At 41.7% G+C, this 19846-nt stretch overlaps 1 protein-coding gene across 1 annotated transcript; it reads right to left on the reverse strand.

Moving 5' to 3' along the window:
• Positions 1 to 47: 47 nt before the first annotated feature.
• SUDS3 (SDS3 homolog, SIN3A corepressor complex component) lies at positions 48 to 19473 on the reverse strand. The gene is made up of 12 exons (XM_021284455.2): positions 18927 to 19473; positions 17606 to 17675; positions 16615 to 16670; positions 16136 to 16207; positions 13897 to 13916; positions 13189 to 13345; positions 11463 to 11558; positions 9439 to 9500; positions 8483 to 8504; positions 7660 to 7765; positions 4031 to 4115; positions 48 to 1930 (listed from the first exon to the last, which is right to left on the reverse strand). Exons 1-12 carry the CDS (start codon positions 19090 to 19092, stop codon positions 1832 to 1834), a joined length of 1011 nt encoding a protein of 336 aa, XP_021140130.2. The 5' UTR covers positions 19093 to 19473; the 3' UTR covers positions 48 to 1831.
• Between the last annotated feature and the right edge of the window lie 373 nt (positions 19474 to 19846).

Consider the following 19846-nt stretch of genomic DNA (forward strand, 5'->3'; position numbering starts at 1 on the left):
AACACATATATCGATAAAATGATATAGGTAGGAAATAAATCCTGCCGTTTATTTAGCACTTTTTATTGTAAGAACTATGATGTTCGTTTTAAGGCTCAGTGACAAATCCTGCTCGGTACATCATCACCTTATTAAAAACCTGTCACACGTACAGAGAACGCTAAATTATATTAAGTATGCTGTTAACTTGACAAAATACAGCTCTGCTTTCCACCTGACTAATGCTGCAGCAAGCACAGCACATTTTCAAGGGGTGGGAAACAGGCACCCTCTGCTTTCCTCACCAAAGCTCCAGATTCAGTTGAAACTCAAAAGACAGTAAAAACAGGTAAGGACATCTCAGCCACGAAGGCAACACATCAGAAATCCAGCCATAATGCCCCACTCCAGATCCACGTACAGACACCAACGACTGAGATGTGACTGCCACCCAACTGCAGGAAGTAAAAGAAACTGAACCAGTCGTTTAAAACACGCCATTTATCCAGATATGAAAGGAAGGCTTGACTGATGCTGAACAAGAACACAGCTCAAAAGCAAAACCGAAAGATGCCTCAAAGTGACAGATATTGATAAAGGCAGAAATCACAACGTTTTGTTCAGTAATCAAAAGGAGCACAACGTTCTTTCGCACAGAAGGCCAAGATGTGACAGCATTGCCAGCGCAATGTGCACTTCGGTCGTACACGGTACTGGTGGTTTCAGCCACCAGCAAAGGACTGGGAATGATAAAGGAATTGCAAAGTCAGATCTTCAAACATCCTGGAAGGGAGCACATAATATTGTTACTCGAGCATTTTCACTTGTGCAGAAATCCAATGTTCTCTCCAGTAATTAAAACACTCTCCAAAGGGAAACCTTGGTGTGACGTTTTAGGGAACGAAGGTTTCAGCATACACTAAGAGCGTATCAGCGCCGCTTCCTGCTCTGTACCCAGCTTCTTTGAAAGATACAACAGATCCAGGACCTTCTGCTGGCAGGATTCCAGCATGTTCTGTTCCTCTAACATTGGTAAAGAATGTGAAATTTGCCTTTCACCTCTCTATGTGAGTGGTTATATCTTTCCCATAGTCTTGCTGTCTCCAAAGTCCAGTTAATTAATCCTTTGGTTTATACTCATCCACCTCCTTCAGGAAAGCCACTTCAGCAGCTAGATGTACTCTTGGCTTGTTCATCAAAAGGTTTTTTAATTGTGAAGAGAAACAAGCTTCTGATTAACCACATGTGACTGCTTAGCTACACTGAAATCAACTGGATTTTCAGTCTCTAAGCTGTCCACACTTTCCTAAAAAAAGCTTCAGTGCTCAAGTCTTTAAACAGTTTGTCCAGTAAAGCCGATGCTGTGTACCAGGTGTTACAGATGTACGTCCCAGCTGCAGTTGAAAGCTGACAAGATTAAACTCCTTTTGCCAAACATCCTGAGTCTTGCAGGAATACAAGAACAAATAAGCCCAGGTCTTCACAAGCAAAGCTTCTTCCATTGGTCTGATCCAAAACATAAATGTTACGTCATTTTCAACATACGAGTCCCATTTACGCACCATGAAACAACGATGAAAAAAGTATGATGCAAAGTAGTCTTAAATAGTCACCCAAAATATAAAGAAAGCGTTACAGAAGCTTGATGCAAAATCCAGAAATAGTCCAGGGCAGTGTTTGGGTATCACTAGAGATTTAAGGACTACCGGGGATTATGTGGCCAGCCACAAACTGTCTCGGAAGAGGTCACGACAGTGTTCTCTGCTGCTAAGATGAGTGAACAGTCTGCCATTCCCCACTAGAGGTTTGTCTATCAGTCAAAGAAATAAAGAGACCAAGGAAGAGCACAAAGTCACGCAGCCGATCGCCGCCGGATCACAAACACACCTCGCTGCAGCTGCCCCAGGTAGATTCTCATCTTTGTGCTGTCACTGGTTTTCCTCACCCAGATCTGCAGGAAAGAAAGGAAGAAAAGGCCAGGTCATGTATTAGGGAAGAAAAGGAAAAGCCTACAGTACACAAAACACAACCAAGTCCAAGTGTTCTTACCGTCAGACCTGAACATCTCTGTTACTCAGGGTGCAGAGCTGACTCCGCTTAATCCCTCCTCCCTCCCCATATTAGGTATTTGCAGCCTGAATAGAAAAGGAATTAAGGTTTCTACCTTTACCACCTTAACTCCCCGTTCAAAACACTCATCATGAAAAATTACTTGTTCCGAGCATCATCAGGAAAGCAACTTTCCTTCTGATACTGTTCACAATGGAACTCTGGCACTAAGCTTTGCCTAATCAAGAATAAGTCTCTCTAGATCCACAGATCATAAAATTATCTATCCTGGGATTTACCCAGACAAGTTAACTATTAGTAAAATAAAAAGCTGCTTCAGATTTTGTTCAGTGAGGCATTTCTCACAATGTGTTACATGAATTGTATCTGAAGATTAAAAAGCATCTTTCTTTTAAACACCTGCGTGGAAGAATTCACATGACTTGCTGACAGTCAGTACGTTCGAAAGGACAAATTGCTCCACGGAGGCAGCCACTGAGAATTTTTTAAAAATAAAAATCACTTTTAAGCAGTTTGGACCCAAATACTGGAGTATTTTAGGACACAAGTCCAATATTGCCTATTGCAAATGACTAGCGAGTTAGTGTTAGCATGCAATTTATTCAAAGCTTTTCATTTTTAGATACCATGTCAGCTGTACGCCTGGCACAGTAGATTGATTTAACTCAATTAGAGACCTCAAATCCAGGTCCTGCCTTCTCACTTCCCAGTTCAGGCAGGAACCAGTAAAATCATGGTTTCGCAACCACATTTTTGGGTGTGTGATGGAATCTGAGATGTGTACATTGCAATCCTAAGAGAGAACCACCTCATTTCACTATTTGCTCAGTATTTGTCTTCATTGTCTCTAATAAACCATCATGGGATAAACCACTGCTGCGCCTCCTCCCCAGCCTCTCAAAAACCCCTACTAAACCAAAAAAATAAAAGCTATTGTCTCACTTTAAAGCTGAATTCATATAATTATAATTAATGGATTGTATTTCCTCCAGGTTTCAGGTAACTTGTTCCCAAAAGACTGAGTTTTAATGTTAGAAATTAACAGTAATAACTTTAATCAAATAGCAGGACTATACTTTTAATGCATCCGTTAGCACACTACTACTTCTTTATCTAAATAACCAACTGTTGAGCACAACGACTGTTATTGCAAAGAGAACAGTTGTGATACAAAGCATATCCCATATGCAACTCATTTTGTTGAAAATAAAATATTTTCCATTAGCTGCCAAAACAAATCAAAGTGACTTCATTGGCTGACTGAAGAGAAGTGCGTTCAAGTCTGTCATTTCTTTCCTCGGAGTGTCTGGAATCTGCAAGCAAAGAACAAACCGCTCCCATTGCCCAAGTGATGCTCAAGCTCCGAGTTTATTTTGCAGCGAGAGTCACTATTTTAGGCACACACCTCTCTTCACTTGCTTCTCCAAGCTTGAATCATCAGCCACAAAGAAATGGTCTCAGACAAGTGACTCACCGGCCCTGTCTCCCACAGAGGAGCCAAATGCTGCCAGGTTACTTCATAACACTCAGATCCAGGTGAGCAGGAAGAATTTTCCCCCCTTATAACAACTAAATCTGGTGACAAAAAATTTCCTCATGCTCTTCTGGATTCCCAATGAGAGATATATTTTTTTAAAATAATGCATTAATAATAAGTGTATGTACATGCTTGAAATAATGGAAATGGAACCTATTAATATTGTGCCAATGATGTGTCAGTTCTCATTTTTCCTGCCTGCCAAACTACTACTTACAAAATGCAGGATTATTCTTTAGAAGCACAGCCAGTCCCTTCCCACCCCAGCTCTGTATCACGAAGAGATCTCTCGACTCAATCTCATCTTGGATTGAGCTTCTTTAGACACCAACTACGTTCTTTCTGAAAACAATATTGATTTTTTTCTCTCAGTCCTTACATCTACCTGCCTGCACTGACCCGTGGATTTCCCCACTCCCATGACAAACAAAGCAGCCCCGCTACCTCATTGGCGCCCACAGAACTGATCACACAGCTGATCTTAGTGTTCTCTTTAGACTCCAGATAGATAGCTTGGCTCTTGTGGTACCTGCAAAAATAATAACAATAAAAAAATTAAGAAAACACTTTAAACTATTAGCTGTCCAAAGACAGAAACAGAACTAAGACTGATAAAGCTCAGGTTCTACAAGCATTTGGATAGAGTAAATATGAAGTCAGTCTGTCTTTCCATACCACTTTCCCCCTTGTCACCAACATAGCGGGTGGTCTGATTCCACACACTCCCACTTTGCATCTCAATGATGCTCCAGGATGCACAAAGCTCTCAATTCACATTTAATTCTATATGCAGATTACAGAAACAGCTCTCACATGTGAAAGGAGGAGGGGCAGAGCACCAAGGCACGACAACAGAGAACACAGGCTGACAATAAGCCCCTGTCTCCAGAGTTAATCAAACTGGCCCTTCACATTGCAGACACAGGATGGATTTAGAGGCAACTCCATATTATGCGTGATAAAATGTGACAGAACAAACCAGATACCGAAGTTAGTCACATTCCTCAATGCAAAGTTACCAGTGCGCCACCGCAGTAAACCACATTTTATCAGTGAAATGCATGTATTGTTAAACAGAGACCTCAAATTTCTAATACTGTGTTATTTAGTGAAAACAACCCCAACAGGAAGAGCTGTGTTACTGACTCTGCATGTACCTGCCACAAGGAAGCTGTACCTAAGCACACCCATTTTTTTCCCCCTTTAGATCCTATTTTAGTCATGCTATATATTTTTGTTAGTGCCTTTTGTATTAAACAAAGCAAAAACTTGGAAATTCATAACTCTGAATTGCCTGATTTCAAGGTCTTGCCTTCTTTGCAGACCACGTTTCTGGTACGTGCTGCAAAGTGTGCTAGACAAAACTCACCAGTTTCTGTTCATTCTGAAGGTGGAACTAATTATACCAGCACAGATTATTGGTAAGTAATAATCTTGATCACCAAAATGCTTTATAGTTATAAAGGCATAACTAGACTTCCACCTTTATCCTAATCATGATGTGCTTTGTGTTTACCTGGGCAACCCAAGCTGCAGAATCCCTGCACAGAGATTCCCTCAGCAGCTACTCAGCATGCAACTCCCTGCAGTCCGATTGCCCGACAGCCATTTGTCCAAATGCAGGGATCTGCATAATCTTCAGTTATTTCTACACTAACCGTACTGTAAAGACCAAATCTTCCAAGAGTTTATTCCATAATCTCTTCCTACTGGTTCATGTACTCAGAATTTTGACACTGCTTGCCAGTGACAAGAATGATAGTGTTGGCTTTCAGCCTTCCAAAGATACTAATTACCAAAGGGCTGGGCGAGGCACTAAAAAAACAACAAAAAAGCCACCCTCAAATTCTACAACCCTTGGACACCCATGCCCAACCACCATTCTTTCTCCCCCATTTTAAAAGAAAGGATGTCAGTGGGTTCCAGGGCAATGTAATAGCAGCAATTTACTGAGCCAAAAATCTCAGTTGACTGAGCTCAGATGACCATTAATTGAAATATAAGCTACTACAAACCAGACCTCACTAAGACATAAAGGAAATTCAAGTTAGCTTTCAAGAAGAAGAAAGTGCCAAACTACCCTTGCTTTTGCAGTAAGTAAAATACACCACAATACTGACAAGTGACACCAGCAGAAATCATTCCACTCTCTGCTACAAACCACTTTGCTGAAAGGCCAAGACATTCGACTGCATCTCCATCAGAAGACTGAAAGAAATCACTCTGCATTATTGTATGCAGACAAAGCTAAAAGAGGGTTGTTTTACAGTGAACTGTATTTTAGGATCTTACAGGGAAGAATGGAACAAATTGAACAAGGATAAAAACCTGAAGTCTAATTCCATATCCACCTGAAAGGCCCTACACAGTCTCCACTCAAGATATATTTGTGAAATGTCCCTGCGAGACCTTAGGGAGTCCATTAGTAACCTGAAACATTCACTGTTTTGAGATAATGGTTCTTCACAGCCGCTGTCAGGAAACAGAAAGTAGCGACTCCTGAGCTGTCAGTTTTATGATTTCTGGTGCATGTCAGCAGTTACAGCCTTAATAAACCTCAGAAAAAATTACCCTCCCACTATCAAAAGTTACTTGATTATTTTAAAATACCAGCTACTTTGCACAAGCACTATTGCTATCAATCAAAAAAATCCAAGCACGAATATTACAGCCAAAAAATGTAAACCACTTATCTTAAAACAGCATAAGAACAAGGAAAACAGGAAAGACAACAGCTGGAATTCTTGACCATGAGACCCCCACAACAATGAATTCAGCAAGATAAAAATGTCTGTTAGAGTTCTATGTCCCAACTAGATACCTTTCAGAGAGAGCTTGTGCTTCTGAGAGATTCATCTGGGCTCATGGAAGCTCTCCTAGGTTTAAATGTGGTGGGAGCTTGAGAGCTTTACTGACAGATTACTCCAGATTCCATCTTTTTTTCTTTTAACTTATGCAACACAGTACTCCACATGCTTAAAAATTCTGAAGAACAGTTTATTCATCCAAATATATCCTAGAGGATCGTCACTTTACACAAAAAAAAATTATGAAAGCAAAAAAAAGAACTTCACGAATCTGTGAAATGACAAGTAGCTGGTTCAGATCACGTCTGCTTTACACTTCACACGTCTCAGCTCCAGGCAGCAGCTTTTATCAGTTGCACCCACTGAACCTTCCACGACACTTTGCTGTCAGAAGACTCGCAGAAGGAAAAACTGACCAACTGTACAAGGCAGCTGTTGTGTAGCACACAAGCTTCACGCCTATCATTTTCCGTGATAAAATTACAACCTCATCACTTGTTATTTTGAGCCACCAGCACACCAAAGCAGGCTACAAATAAGCATACGACTTGCAAATTGCTTTCTGCTCAAGGAGTACTAGATTGCCATCTCGATTATCCAGTTCTGCATGTCTCACGGATTAAGCTTAAGACCTAAGATTTCTCTACAGAATTTAATATTTTTTTGTGTTTTGTGAGGCTTGCACGGCTACATGCCCATAAAACTTAACAGAGCTAAATCCAATCAGCAATTCTGCAGTCGCGTCTCCCGTGTGGGTTTGATCTTTAAAGGTTATTGGGATTTGTTATTAGAAACATTTTTCATTCTGCTCATCCCGCTGCACCACTTTCCTTCTGCCACCTCGTGGAACCACGGGCTAGCGCTCTACAAAACACAACAGCAGGAGCGCAACCGCTGCCGACACCAGCGGACCTGCAGCCACGGAGCATCTGCATCCCGGCTGAGCAGCTTCGCAGCTACATCGCTCTGCGGCTGCTGGCGGTTCTCTCACTTCACATTTGGTTTGACAAAAATGTTTCCCAAGTGGAAAGGATTTCAAGTCTCCTTTTATTTGAGCCACTCCTCAGAGTCTATGAGGTCCAAACACTCCGTTATCACTTCTGATGTACCCAAGTTGCAATGCTTAGCCCCTTAGGACATGGCTACTCTTTGCCCAAAAACATTTTGTCCTCAAATTCTTATATCGAAGCAATTTCTCTCTGCAGCCTTTGTCCCCTCACTACATAACGCTCAGACTGATTCAAACAGAAATTTATCAAGACTTACCATCTCTTGTCATAGTAGAGTTTTCCATCTTCTATCCGGGCTTCAAAGCGCTGTGCTGGAGACTCCGCGGGTGTAGCTGGGAGGTGTTCAGGAGAGGAGGGAGATGCTGCGAATAGCAGAGACTGTGCTTAAAGACTAGTTCGTGTTCAGCACACAATAGCACATCTGACTGCAGAACTGCAATTAATAAGGTCACATTATGCAGAAATAATAAGCACAGAAAGCTACAAAGTCAAATTTGCACCAGAAAAATGCTCTATTGGGATGAGTAATTCAGCCTCTCCTTGAGTATATAAATGCTAATATTAACCTGAAAAAAATGTTATAGGTAGGTGATGGACAGTATGTCCTTGATTTTGTTTGAATTCTAATTATTATAAAGTAGATAATAGGGCCAGGATTACATAGGCAATTTAGTAGCACCCTGTCTTGAAATAAAGCGTTAAGACACATCTGAAAGCTGAGCACATAAAATTAAGCTCTCAATCCCTCCATCAACCTGACAAGCAAGCAAACTAACCCAATGCATCTGAATATCATGGAAAAACCCCTTTACACAGCTAGATCCGCCCGTACTCAAATGTTTCAGCCACCAAAGATGCATCCATCTCCCTTCCCATCCCCGACAAGCTTCAGGACAGATGAGGAGACTCCGCAAAGTGCCCGTTTGCCACAGTAGCTACATAAAGAACAGCCATTACATAGTCAAAACAATTTATACAGTCAAATTACACAGCAATTATATAGTCAAAAAGTCTACTATATAATTGTCTGTTCAAAATAGTGTGAATGTGAAAAAGTTCCGGTGCCACTGTCAACTCACCTGGTCTCTTGGGTGACTTAAGCTGCATGGAAAGAGAACAAAGAAGGATTAGAGATCTGACATAAGCCCCACAGGTCTGCAGTAATCATCTCAGATCGTCTTACTTTCCACACTCTAAATGGTGCTTTTTTATTATTTTCAAATGTACTACTAACTGGCATAAGACATAACCAGAACAGCATGCTATGAACAACCAAAGGTGCAGATAATCAGTATCGCCATACAAAAGGTCTACAAACTGAACTTCCACTAAAGCAAGGCAAACTCCAACCCATCTAACACACTATGTTTTTTACCATGATCCAACATTCCTCAGGGTACATAAAATACAGGAGATAAATCATTAGAAACACCCCAACAGCTGGTACAAAATCATGCTCCACCACCATCCTCAAAGGCCTTAATGAACAGCCTCTATTATAAGAAATTAGATAAGTGTTTAGCAAGAAAGCAACAGTGTAATAAAATCTAGACAAGCTATAAACACACTCATTGTACCCTATGAGGTTTGCTGAAGTACAGTGACAGTGGGGAGAAAACAAAACCCCAAACAGACCAAAAAAAACCCAACCAAACAACCAAAAAGCACAAAAAAAACCCCAAACCAAACCACCCACTGTAAAATGACCAGCCCACACTAAGGTTTAAACCAGACGTGTTAACATCTGTTCAACCATGCAGAGGAAGAAAGCAACTCCTTCAGACAGCTCATCACTTGGTGCAGACAAAAGGTACCATTTTTAGATGACAGTCATTTTAATGAGGTTAATTAAACCTATAAAAATAAAAGGGAGGAGATACCATCTTGCTAAGTCTTTTATTGCGTTATTTCACACTGGGATGAAATAGCCACACATCTCAAAAAGGAACATAAACCAGAGCGCTGTGTTCTCTGCAGGGGAAAGCATTAGTTCCTCTTTACAACAAACACACACAAATCAAGCAATAATCCCTACCTTGTTCAGTGTTCTCAGGTCCTCCATTATTTGCTCATCAGTCAACAAATAATTTAGCTGAGGTATCCAGAATTAAGGCTCCCAAAAACTCTAAATAAGCAAGGCTGAAAATTAAAGGTCAATGACATTTCACGTGTCTAAACATAAGGCAAAAGGCTTCTGTGAGCTGCACAAGATTTTAAAGTGTCACACTTGAGCTTTTTTGTCATATGAATTAAGTCCATCTCCACAGAGCCTCATATTTAGCAGCAAATAGCGTGCAAAATCATTTTAACTGATTCATACATAACCATCAATGGAAAAATCTTTAGTGCACTGGCATTTACTTCATGGAGGCATCAAGCATTTGTGTTTTCAGTGTTCTTGCATTTCTATAGAGAACAATCTGGGAGCTGAAACACGCTCACTTCAGCGTTTGCACAATGAAGCTGCATCCCACCCAAAACTATGAGAAGCAAGTCAGCATTTTGCAACTTAGTAAGCAGGAATTGAGAGACAAGAGAGGGAAAGACAAAACCAAAAGCAAGCAAACAAAAAACCCACACCACAACAAAACAACCCCACAAATGCAGAGAAAGTCAAGAAAAGAACCAGAAAATCAAGCCAGAGGCAAAAAACACATCCTCATGTAGATGAGGATAAAGAAAAGCCTACTGTTCACCTGAAACCAAAATCTCAGAACACACAAGTTAGTGTGTCAGAGCCTCATTACAGCTCTGCTGTCATTTTGTGTGGTTTCACGATCCCGTCTTCCTGCTTCCCTTTCTTACTGCTCCTCTGCCACTATCCCCATCTAAATACACAGATGGAAAACAATATCCAGACAAAGCAGTGGACCCGCTCTCGACATTTCATCTCCAATCTTTCCTCAAAACAGCTGTTAAGTCAAAAGTGCTCAAAGTATTAAACTAAAGTTAACAATTGTTAGGCTGTTATTTTAAGGACTTTGGTGCTGATGAACCTCAATCCTCTCCCCAGTGAGGCAAAGCAGTTTCATACTGTGGCTGCCATGTCACGCTCAATTAGTAGGACATGTTCGCTATGAAACTAATTTACTTTGGATGAGATAGGGGCACTAATGAATAGATTTTTTTTTTCCTGAAAGAGTGAGCAGGATCTCTAACCAGAAAGACATTAATTAAAACTGGAGATGTTTGTGCCCATCCTGTGTGAACTCTAGTTCGAGGTCTGATATTGCCTGTGCAGACAACTTGAGTTACTTGAAAGTCATAAATAAGTATTTTTAGTCTGATCTAAGCCATACAAGTTTGGAATCTAATAATAAGCCTCTGTTAAGCAAACATCATTGCCTTCTTTTCTGGGTGAATTTAATATACAAATAGAAAAAGTGCCTATCATCACAGAGGAGCTAAAAGCGTGTTTCCAGAAGCTAAGGAACATTTTAATTATAAGAAACATGCAACAAAGCAGAAGAGAAAGATTATATACACGTTTTTCTCTCTCTCTCGTGATATATAAAAACCAGTTAGATTTTCCATCCTTTTCAATTCAAAGAACAACTCTAGCACTCCTCGCTTTCGCTATGCTTCTCTATTGCATTCAGATTAGAGATCTGAAGCCTTTATCAGAAATGGGAAAACTAGTTTGATATGGCAAATATGATCTTTCTGGCAAACGTTTTGTCACATCTTGAAATGAGAAAAGCTTTGGCTCATGTAAAAAAGCCATTTACTATCTATAGAATCAATTACCTCAGCATTTATATACAATGTTCTTTTGAAGTTTTTCCTTTGTGAAAAAAACCTACCTGAAGAATTCAAACTATTCTCACTGACAAAAAAAGACAGTTCTCTCACAACACTGTGAAGTTAGGATACCGAGGTATCTCCAAAGACTGGTTGTGTTATATTAGTTTATTATACGTGATGAATTGTGCTCCAGTATTTCCAAGATTAAAATCCGATTCTAGCACCTCATTTCATCCTCCTTCCCATACAAAAGCACAGATGCAGGTAGCACGCTGGCTGCAAATACACCGGCCTGCGATGACTCTGAAAGGATATCAGGGGCAGGTTTCCTCCTCTTGTCTGGGATAGGAACTGGATCGTTCGGTCGCCGCCGCAGTTTCCTTGTCATAATAGGCTTCACTTCCATCGAATCTGTAGAATAATGAGGTTGGAGGGCTGATAAGACCAGAGGCAATGGGGGAAGAAGCAGCAGCTGTCTGCACAAGGAACATAATCTTTCCTCTTTCATACAGAAAATTGGATTTTTTTGTAAATGGTTTCCAGCATCCAAGCTGGAACTGCTGACAGTGAATACAAGTTCTCTTTCATACTCACTGTTCAGTGACAGTGTTGCAAAGCCACGGTTACAGCTTCCAGGGGCTGGAAGTGACACATTTTGGGGGCATTTTACAGCTCCTTGAGGTACAGATAACGAGCACAATGATGCTACAAGGATTCAGGGCAAACTTCTTTAATGCTAACATGATTTGCTTTTGAAGAGATCATTTAAAAGGCAAGGTTCAGAGTTCTCTGCTAATGAAACTTGGATAGTTAACAGCACATAAAACATCAGCTACAAAGGAATTGCTGCTTTTTCTTGTCTACAAGCTGGAAAAATACCTTTGTCAAAGGAATACAGATAATTACTGCATTCAAGACTGATACAAGTTTGCTGGAATAATTTTAAACACAAATGATATTTAGACTCATTATCTAAAACTGTTTCAAATTATGATTAATGAAATGAACCTAATTAATAACATGCAGAGCAGCACTTGACAGGAACTAAATTATAGCATACGCACTAGGGAAAAAGAAAAATAATCTGTTTAAAATTGAAACCCAAGTCTCATCACCAAGGAACTACCTAAAATTACAGTTTGTACAAATGTCTATGGACAGTCTTCACTGAACTACTTTACTCAAACTCTCACAAATCATTCCTTAATTATGAAGGTATCTTGAACTGGCAAGCAAAAGGCCACATCTTAAATGCTAAACACATCATCTCACCTCTTCTATGTGCTGAGATTTATTTGCTCAGCTTCAAGTGCACCTGAATCACATCCTGGATAGCCCTTAAATCTGTGAAGCCTATTTGGCTCCCCCTAGATGCTAAAACCTTGAGCAGCTCTGCATGTTCAAAATACACCAAGTTAGTTTCCTCCGTATCTCAAGGGTGAACAAGGACAACCCCGCTGCACATTAATGGAACAAATACTATGATAAAAGCTTAAAACGAGAAAGTGCCACCCAGCGAGTGTATGCCAAAGGAAACCTTATCTCTAGGATTCAAAGCTGAACTTGGAAAAACACTGAACTGGAGGCCCTGGGGGCCTAAAAACATAAGTTATTTTGTTAAATGTGAGCCATTTTCTCATTTGTTAAGACTGATTTACAAGAGCCTCAGAAGAGGGGTTTGAAGCACCTACTCAAGGTTTACAACCTGGCACCACTGGTTAGGTCAGTGTTGTGGCGTATCTCAACAGTTCTACTGCAGGAACTAATGCAGCCCCTTGCCCTGCCCACAGGAAACCCGACCCACGCTGCAGCACCACTGGCACTGCTTTGATTCACCTGTCAGTAACTCACATCAATAGATTTTATTATTGCGAACAGCCTTCTCCAGTAAAACACCACCAATCCGTGTTCTACATCTGTTGGCATTTGGAAAGCTTTAAAGCCTTCACACCAGTTGTCTGTACGAACAAGCATTTCTACCTTTATTTCTTTCTTTCTAAGAGCGGTTAGGACAAACGACAGACGCCTATCTTGTTTTTACCTCCTGTTAATTCCATGGTCAGCTTTTCATTCTCGATCATCTTCTTTTTCTCTTCCAACTCCGCAATCAAATTCTCCTTAAGCTCAATTTTCTTATCTTCAAACTCCTTTGCTGCTGCCTTCTTTTCCTTGACGTAATTTTTTTCCACCTGATCTGTCTAATGCAAACAACAAAAAGGTGAACTAAGGACCTCAGTGTCACCACAACAGCTTCTTTCAACTGCTACACTGATTAGCTTTTCAGTTCAAAACTGTAGCCAGTTCTAAAGATTATCAATATTCATAATCGATAGAAACCATCTAAAATTACTAAATAGGCAGTAATATATTGGCAAAAGAATTAATTCTTTTTAAAAATCCCACAACATTTTAATGCTGCATACTGTACCATGTCTCTAGCAGAGGGCTTTTGAGAGTTACAAACAGTATTACTATTTACACACTTAAACATGACAAATGCACAGTCAGCATACAGCAGCCCAAGAGCAAACATTTTTATCATTAAAATAGAATCTTAGAAGTCCGGAAGTTACTCAAAGTAATACCAGCAGTAGGCTGTACTACATCTCAAGTGTAATAATGCTCACTAGAGGAAGGAAAATTCTTTAAGTCTTGTGGGAAAACAAGGACAAGTACCAGTCAGTGAAACAGAAGGTTTATTACCTCTTCCATCTAGTCAACATATATTTGATAAATTAGGAGTACTTACTTCCAGCTGGAGGAACAGTTCTGAAAGAGAAGACAGACTTAATTTATTACCTTCAAAGATGCACAAAATGACTTCCCTAACATTTTTAGTCATTGAGTTCTGCAGCCAAGAGAGGCAGTGAACTGAACCGTGTATGTACCCACCCGGCCTCTAATCCCACTGCACAGTTTTACACTGAAAATAAAGTAACTGAAAAAAATCCACAAAAATATATTGTTAATGGAAGTCTTCTACAGACTGCCAAGCAGAACTGCAAAGCAGCATTCCATACTATTAGTTAAAACCAGTTAATACTAGATACAAGCTTCACAGAGTGAAGCTTGGACTATATAGCCGGACATGCGGCCAGCAAAAGTTCACAGTTTAAGCCTTCTTCATGAATTTCAGCAATGACTGGTTCAGAAATAATTCCGCAGCTGTTAGAAGACTCATCTACTCAACTTGTGTCCGATCTCAGGCTGTTTATGCCTGAGAAGACAAGGAAATCGTTACGTATCACTGAAGGCTGAGTTCTAACACGTGGCAAGGATTAGTTCCCATCCACCTCATGCTTAGGTGTGACTGATTTCTGGGTGTGAAACAGTTCCATTGCTGTTTGTGCAATCCCTAACAAATTGAAATTAAGTAGGACGGGACTTTTCTTGTGTTTCCTGAAGGACTTAACGCCAAAAATAAAGTTTTAAGGCAGTGGCAAGAAAAGCCACCTAAGGCACCTGAGCAGTCCTTAGTTCACCCTATTTCACCAGCATATTAAGCTCTGGCAATACTCAAAATAGTAAAAACTTCTGTAGAGATCACAGACTCCAAATATGTTTCAGAGAAGAATGTAGTAGCAACACCCAACTACTATGCCTTTAAAAAAAATTAAACCCCCAATAAAATAGAAACCAAAGATGATAACGGCCCAATTAAAATAAGAACAAAAACCTTTTGTTTGCAAAGGACTCTACGGATTGAGCATGGAAGCAGTATTATGGAGGTAATCACATACACTTAAATCTAAACAGTTGCTTTATTATCTGTGAATTCTCAAAAACAAGCAAAATGCCACACACACACCAAAAAACACCAAAAAAACTTCAAAAAACACCCCAACCCAAAATCTCAATGTGGGAAGGATAAAGGTAAAAGACCGTTCCTCCTGTGGTACTAGGCAGTGGGATTTTCTTATATAAAATGAAAAGTTATCACCTTCTGCCCTCCTGTGGAAGAAACACGTTGCTGCAGCATTGGTCTTTGCCAGCCAGAAATACAAGTTCACAGTCTTAATTTTACCAAAACAACCCTGTATTACAATAACACAGCTCTAACGTATACGAAATTCATCTGAGAAGACGGATTCCATTTAACAAGAAGTAGTTCAATTCACTTAAATTCCTCAACAAATCTTTTACTGCCCCAAGCACTTTCAGAAAGACACAATTTACAGCACTCCAGGGTTGGAGCACGTTGGCCATCACACAACTGCCACGGCTGCTCTGTCATATTTCCCAGAGTAACAGCCCAGGGGTTAAAGGATTCATCCAGCTTTTTCAAATGAAGAACAGCTACATTTCCTATAAAAGGCCCTGGTCCAAGAGAAGAACCTACTGGAAAGAGGGGGGAAAAAAAAAGAAGAGGGCAAACAATCTGATTCTAAGGAGTTTCTCTGCAGTACCACAATAAAGGCTGCGCAGAAGAGCTGAGGGCTGGGCACTTAATTTGGGCCTTCGCTCCTGAAACGGAGCACAGAACGCAATGCACAGGCAGCTCGCCCAATGCCACAGCTACACAGAACAGCAGTTTCAGCTGCAAACCGTCTGTATTCACTGTTCCAGGGCACAAAACCAGATCTCTGGGAAAGATGCTTAGTCCTGCCTGTCCGTCCCTGCAACAGAAAGGAACCGTGTGCCTGAAGGTTTCAGGCCAGTTGCACAAAGAACAAGCCAAAGGGGAAGACTGTGCCAGTGCCAGAGAAAAACAAAACCATTTTTCACTTGTGCTGTTTCAGTCAAATGAAGACTAATCCCATCTATTAGTGTTTAGTGAAAAAACAATAAATAAATAAAAATCAAGATAGATCCCATCATGCTTTGTACACTCCCAAAACAACTGCACCACACCCTGAGAAGCAGAGGAACCCTTTGCTCCAGAAAGTTCTTTTTCTTTAAAGGACAGAATTATCATTCTCTTTCTTCAGGTGCTATAAAAACCATTAATTTAAGTTCTACCCAGCATCTTGGAATAAAGTTCAGCTTACCTGCATTTCGTATCCTTTCTTTGTACTGCTGGTCCAACTTTTTCATTCTTTTCTGATATTCCTGAAGAGTACCTACGAGAAATAAATTGTGGACTCCTGCTCGAACTTTCTTTTTTTCCAAGAATTAAATTTTCTCAAGGAGCCAGACACCATTTGAAACACAAATAGTAACAACTGAAATCAGAAAACTACCGTTCTAGTTTGTTTATTTTGATAAGCATGTTCCCAGTGTTTTCAGAAAGCAGACTACTCCACTACTCCTTTTAAGAAACACTTTAGTACAGAGAGGCTTAACTACGAGTGTTCCGAGGGAAAAAGGATGGAACGTGGCTGATATTTTTCACTCAGCAGCACAACCAAGAGCCGCCATTCAGTGAAGGATCCTGTTTACATCTTTCAAAATCCTCATCCTTCTATGACCTTTGAAAAGTGCTGAAAATGGTTCGGGAAATAAAAAAGCTACCCTCTTCAATGCTCACCTTCCTGCAGTTGCTGTAATTGTCTCTTCAGAGATGCCAGTTTGTCCTGATACATCCTGTAAAGACAGACAGCAGGCAATTTGACTTCGAAAAACAAACGTACATCACTTATTTCACCATCTGTTGAGGTAGGTTACAGAGCATTCACACGGAACTAAAAACTTTTCAGAGGAATTTCAGGAAGCAAACAAACAACTCAAATATTATTCAAATGAAAGGTTATCGTTCTGTCTAAAAGCTCTGCCACCCCATTGATTTTACAACCCACCCAAGGTTGAGAGATTTGGGGGTGTTCAGCCTGGACAAGGTGCCAGGGAGACCTTATTGTAGCCTTTCCATACTTTAAGGGGTCCGATAAGAAAGATGGGGACAGACTTTTTAGCAGAAGATGTCCTTGTTTGTGGCAGGGGTTGGACTAGACAAGCTTTGAAGGTCCCTTCCAACCCAAACCATTCTATGATTATTAAAAAACTCCTGAAGTCTATTCCTGGTGTTGTTGCAAACTTGCATTTTTCTCACATATATGTGGTTTAACACAGGCCTTCCTGACACATATAAAAACTGCAAATACACCTAAACATCAAGGGAAACTAATTCGAGTCTCCAAAAAGCCCATCCTGTTGGACAGGACAAGCATTCTGTTGTTTAAGGGATTTTAAGAGGCATCCTGCTTTTTGCTTGGCTTATATAGAGCAGATCTTTTATTTTAAGGATCTGACTGCAGCAGGATTCATTTGCAGAAGAACTCTGCTCCTCCCAGAAATCTGTACCTATTTCTTTGGTCAAAACAGCAGCAGTGCTTAGTTTCCTGAATACATATAGAACAGAGAAAGTAACTGAACAGAGAATACAAGACTCATTAGCAATTACATTGGGCTAGGCACTTAAAAAGTCCAGTCTTGGCCCAAAATATTGCAAAGTTTTATGTAAACAAACAAACAAACAAATAAACAGAACTTTATCTTACATTTGATTAGAATGAATTACTTACTGTTCTTTCATTTCCACAAAGTCCTCTTCCTCATGTTTCGCCAGGTCTGTTTCACTGGCATCCTCAGTGTCTACACGAGGTAAAAATAACTTGTTACAACTAAAGAAGTACCAAAAAAAACCCCAACAAAGTAGTAAATTATTTAAAAGCAAACAAATCCCCAAACCTCAGGCAATTTAACCTCAAATACATAACCAGACAGGCCTCTAGAGAGGTGAATTCAGAAATGAAACAAACCGTCTTACCTCTTTCCTGCAAGCATGAATTCACCAGTTCACCTGTGTAAACCCTCTGGCAGTTTAGCAATGACATTTACATCAAATCTAAACAGCTTCAGTTTAAGATAGTCTGGTAATTTCTTCCCAGTTTAAGACAACAGGTTGTACATTAACACTCACAAAGACATAAACAGTCTAAAGATTCTGAAAAATATTCCAGACTCATTCCTGTGGTTCCACTCATGACAGAGCATACTGTATGGAAAACAATGACTGAACCAGCTGTAACTGATTCTGCATCTTGACCCGAAACAGCCCAGAACGAAAATACCACAACTAGATGCAGTTCAGGTTGACCACAAAGGTCTCACTGCAGGAAACAAAGTTTGTCAGCGGGATCTGAACTTGGCTTCCCAGCTCCACATCGCACTGAGCTATTTCAAAATCTATGAAGGACTCTGGCTGACAGAGCAACAACAACTGTTGAAGGGTCATTCTTCACCTGCCTTATTTGTTATTTTATGCATCACACAGCCCAGAATACTTTAGGTTTTACTTCCATTTTCTCTTCTCCACTGCTTTCCCAGTCCCTCTACAAAACCCCTCTGTCCTCAACGCTGTCTTGCACCCCTTACTTCTTTCCACACTTACTTCTACATTAAATACCCTCTTCCCTCTTGTCCCTTTACCCCACAGAGATATAACCAAGCTTCATACACCGCATTTCTCCACCGTTTTCACCCCGTTGTCTCATACGCTCCATCCCAGCTCCCGAGGCTCTTCCCGCCTCTTCTTCACCTGCAAAACCACTTCAAGCCCACCTCTCCACCGCTTCGCTTTTCTCCTGTCACACAGGGAACCGCAGCCAGCTAACAGGCCTCCTTTTCCTCCCATTTCCTCGCTGTCCCAGACCCTTTCTCCACCAAACCCCACTCAGGCCTTTCTTCCCCAAACGCGTTCCTCCCCCTCCTCACCCCCACCTCGCTGAGAGCTTCCCACCACCCCCCATGGGCCCCAGATGCCTCCGCTTCTCCCCCCTGCGCCAGTCCCCGCTCTCCCGGAGCACCAAAGCCCGTCCCGGTCCCGTCCGCCGCGTTACCGACCCTCATCGGAGTCGCGGGCCCGAGCGCTCCTGTCGCCGTCCTCCTCCTCGGCACTCTCCAGCTCCTCCTCCTCGTAGTACTCGGGCCCGGGGGGCATGGCGGGGGCGGGCGCCCCAGGCGGCGCGGGGGCGGGCGGCGTGGCGGACACCAGCCCGGCCGCGCTCATAGCGACAGGACGGAGCTGCCGCCCCGGGCCCGCGCCTCCGCCCGGTAACGGCGCCAGGACCCGCGCCGCCACTTCCGCTTCCTGCCGGCCGTCCGCCCGCCCACTACCGGAGCGCCACCGCCCGGCGAACGCGGAGGGCACCTAAAGGGGGTCCTTGGGGGGCGGTCACTGGCGGCGGGTTAAGAGTTCGAGTCCCGGCTCCTCCAGCAACTTAGACGGAGGTTGTGTCTGCCAGGCTTTACTTTTCACGGAGAGAAAGAGGGCTTTGTCTGCATCTCCGGAGACCTGTAGTCTTCCTTTTTGCCACCAGGATGAGCCCATATGCCGTGAAATGCCTGTGCTGCAGGACACGGGCATGTCACAGTGCTGCTGCTTGCCAGAGAGAGCAGGACCTCACGTGCTGGAAATAGATTTATTTTGTTTTTAGAAATTAGCAGGTGGGTTGGACTAGATGATCTCCAGAGGTCCCAACCACCCCAACCATTCTGTATTCCATACTCCCAGCAAGGCATGGTACTGTGATCTTGCCTTTACCCAGGTGGAACAGCTGCTTCACGCCAGTGAACACCAGTTTCCGTGGAAAAGGCGCCTAAAGCCATTATGGATACCTCATGTCTGCCAGACATAGGTCGTCCTCTTGATTAGCCACTGCTACAAAATTAAGGACCAAGATCTAGATCCTGGAGCAAGATTCACATGCAGGAACCGCTAAATACAAGATCCCACTCCATATAAAAATGCCTCCCATCAATAT

This window comes from Columba livia, chromosome 17 (assembly GCF_036013475.1).
Source record: "Columba livia isolate bColLiv1 breed racing homer chromosome 17, bColLiv1.pat.W.v2, whole genome shotgun sequence".
NCBI lineage: Eukaryota > Metazoa > Chordata > Aves > Columbiformes > Columbidae > Columba > Columba livia.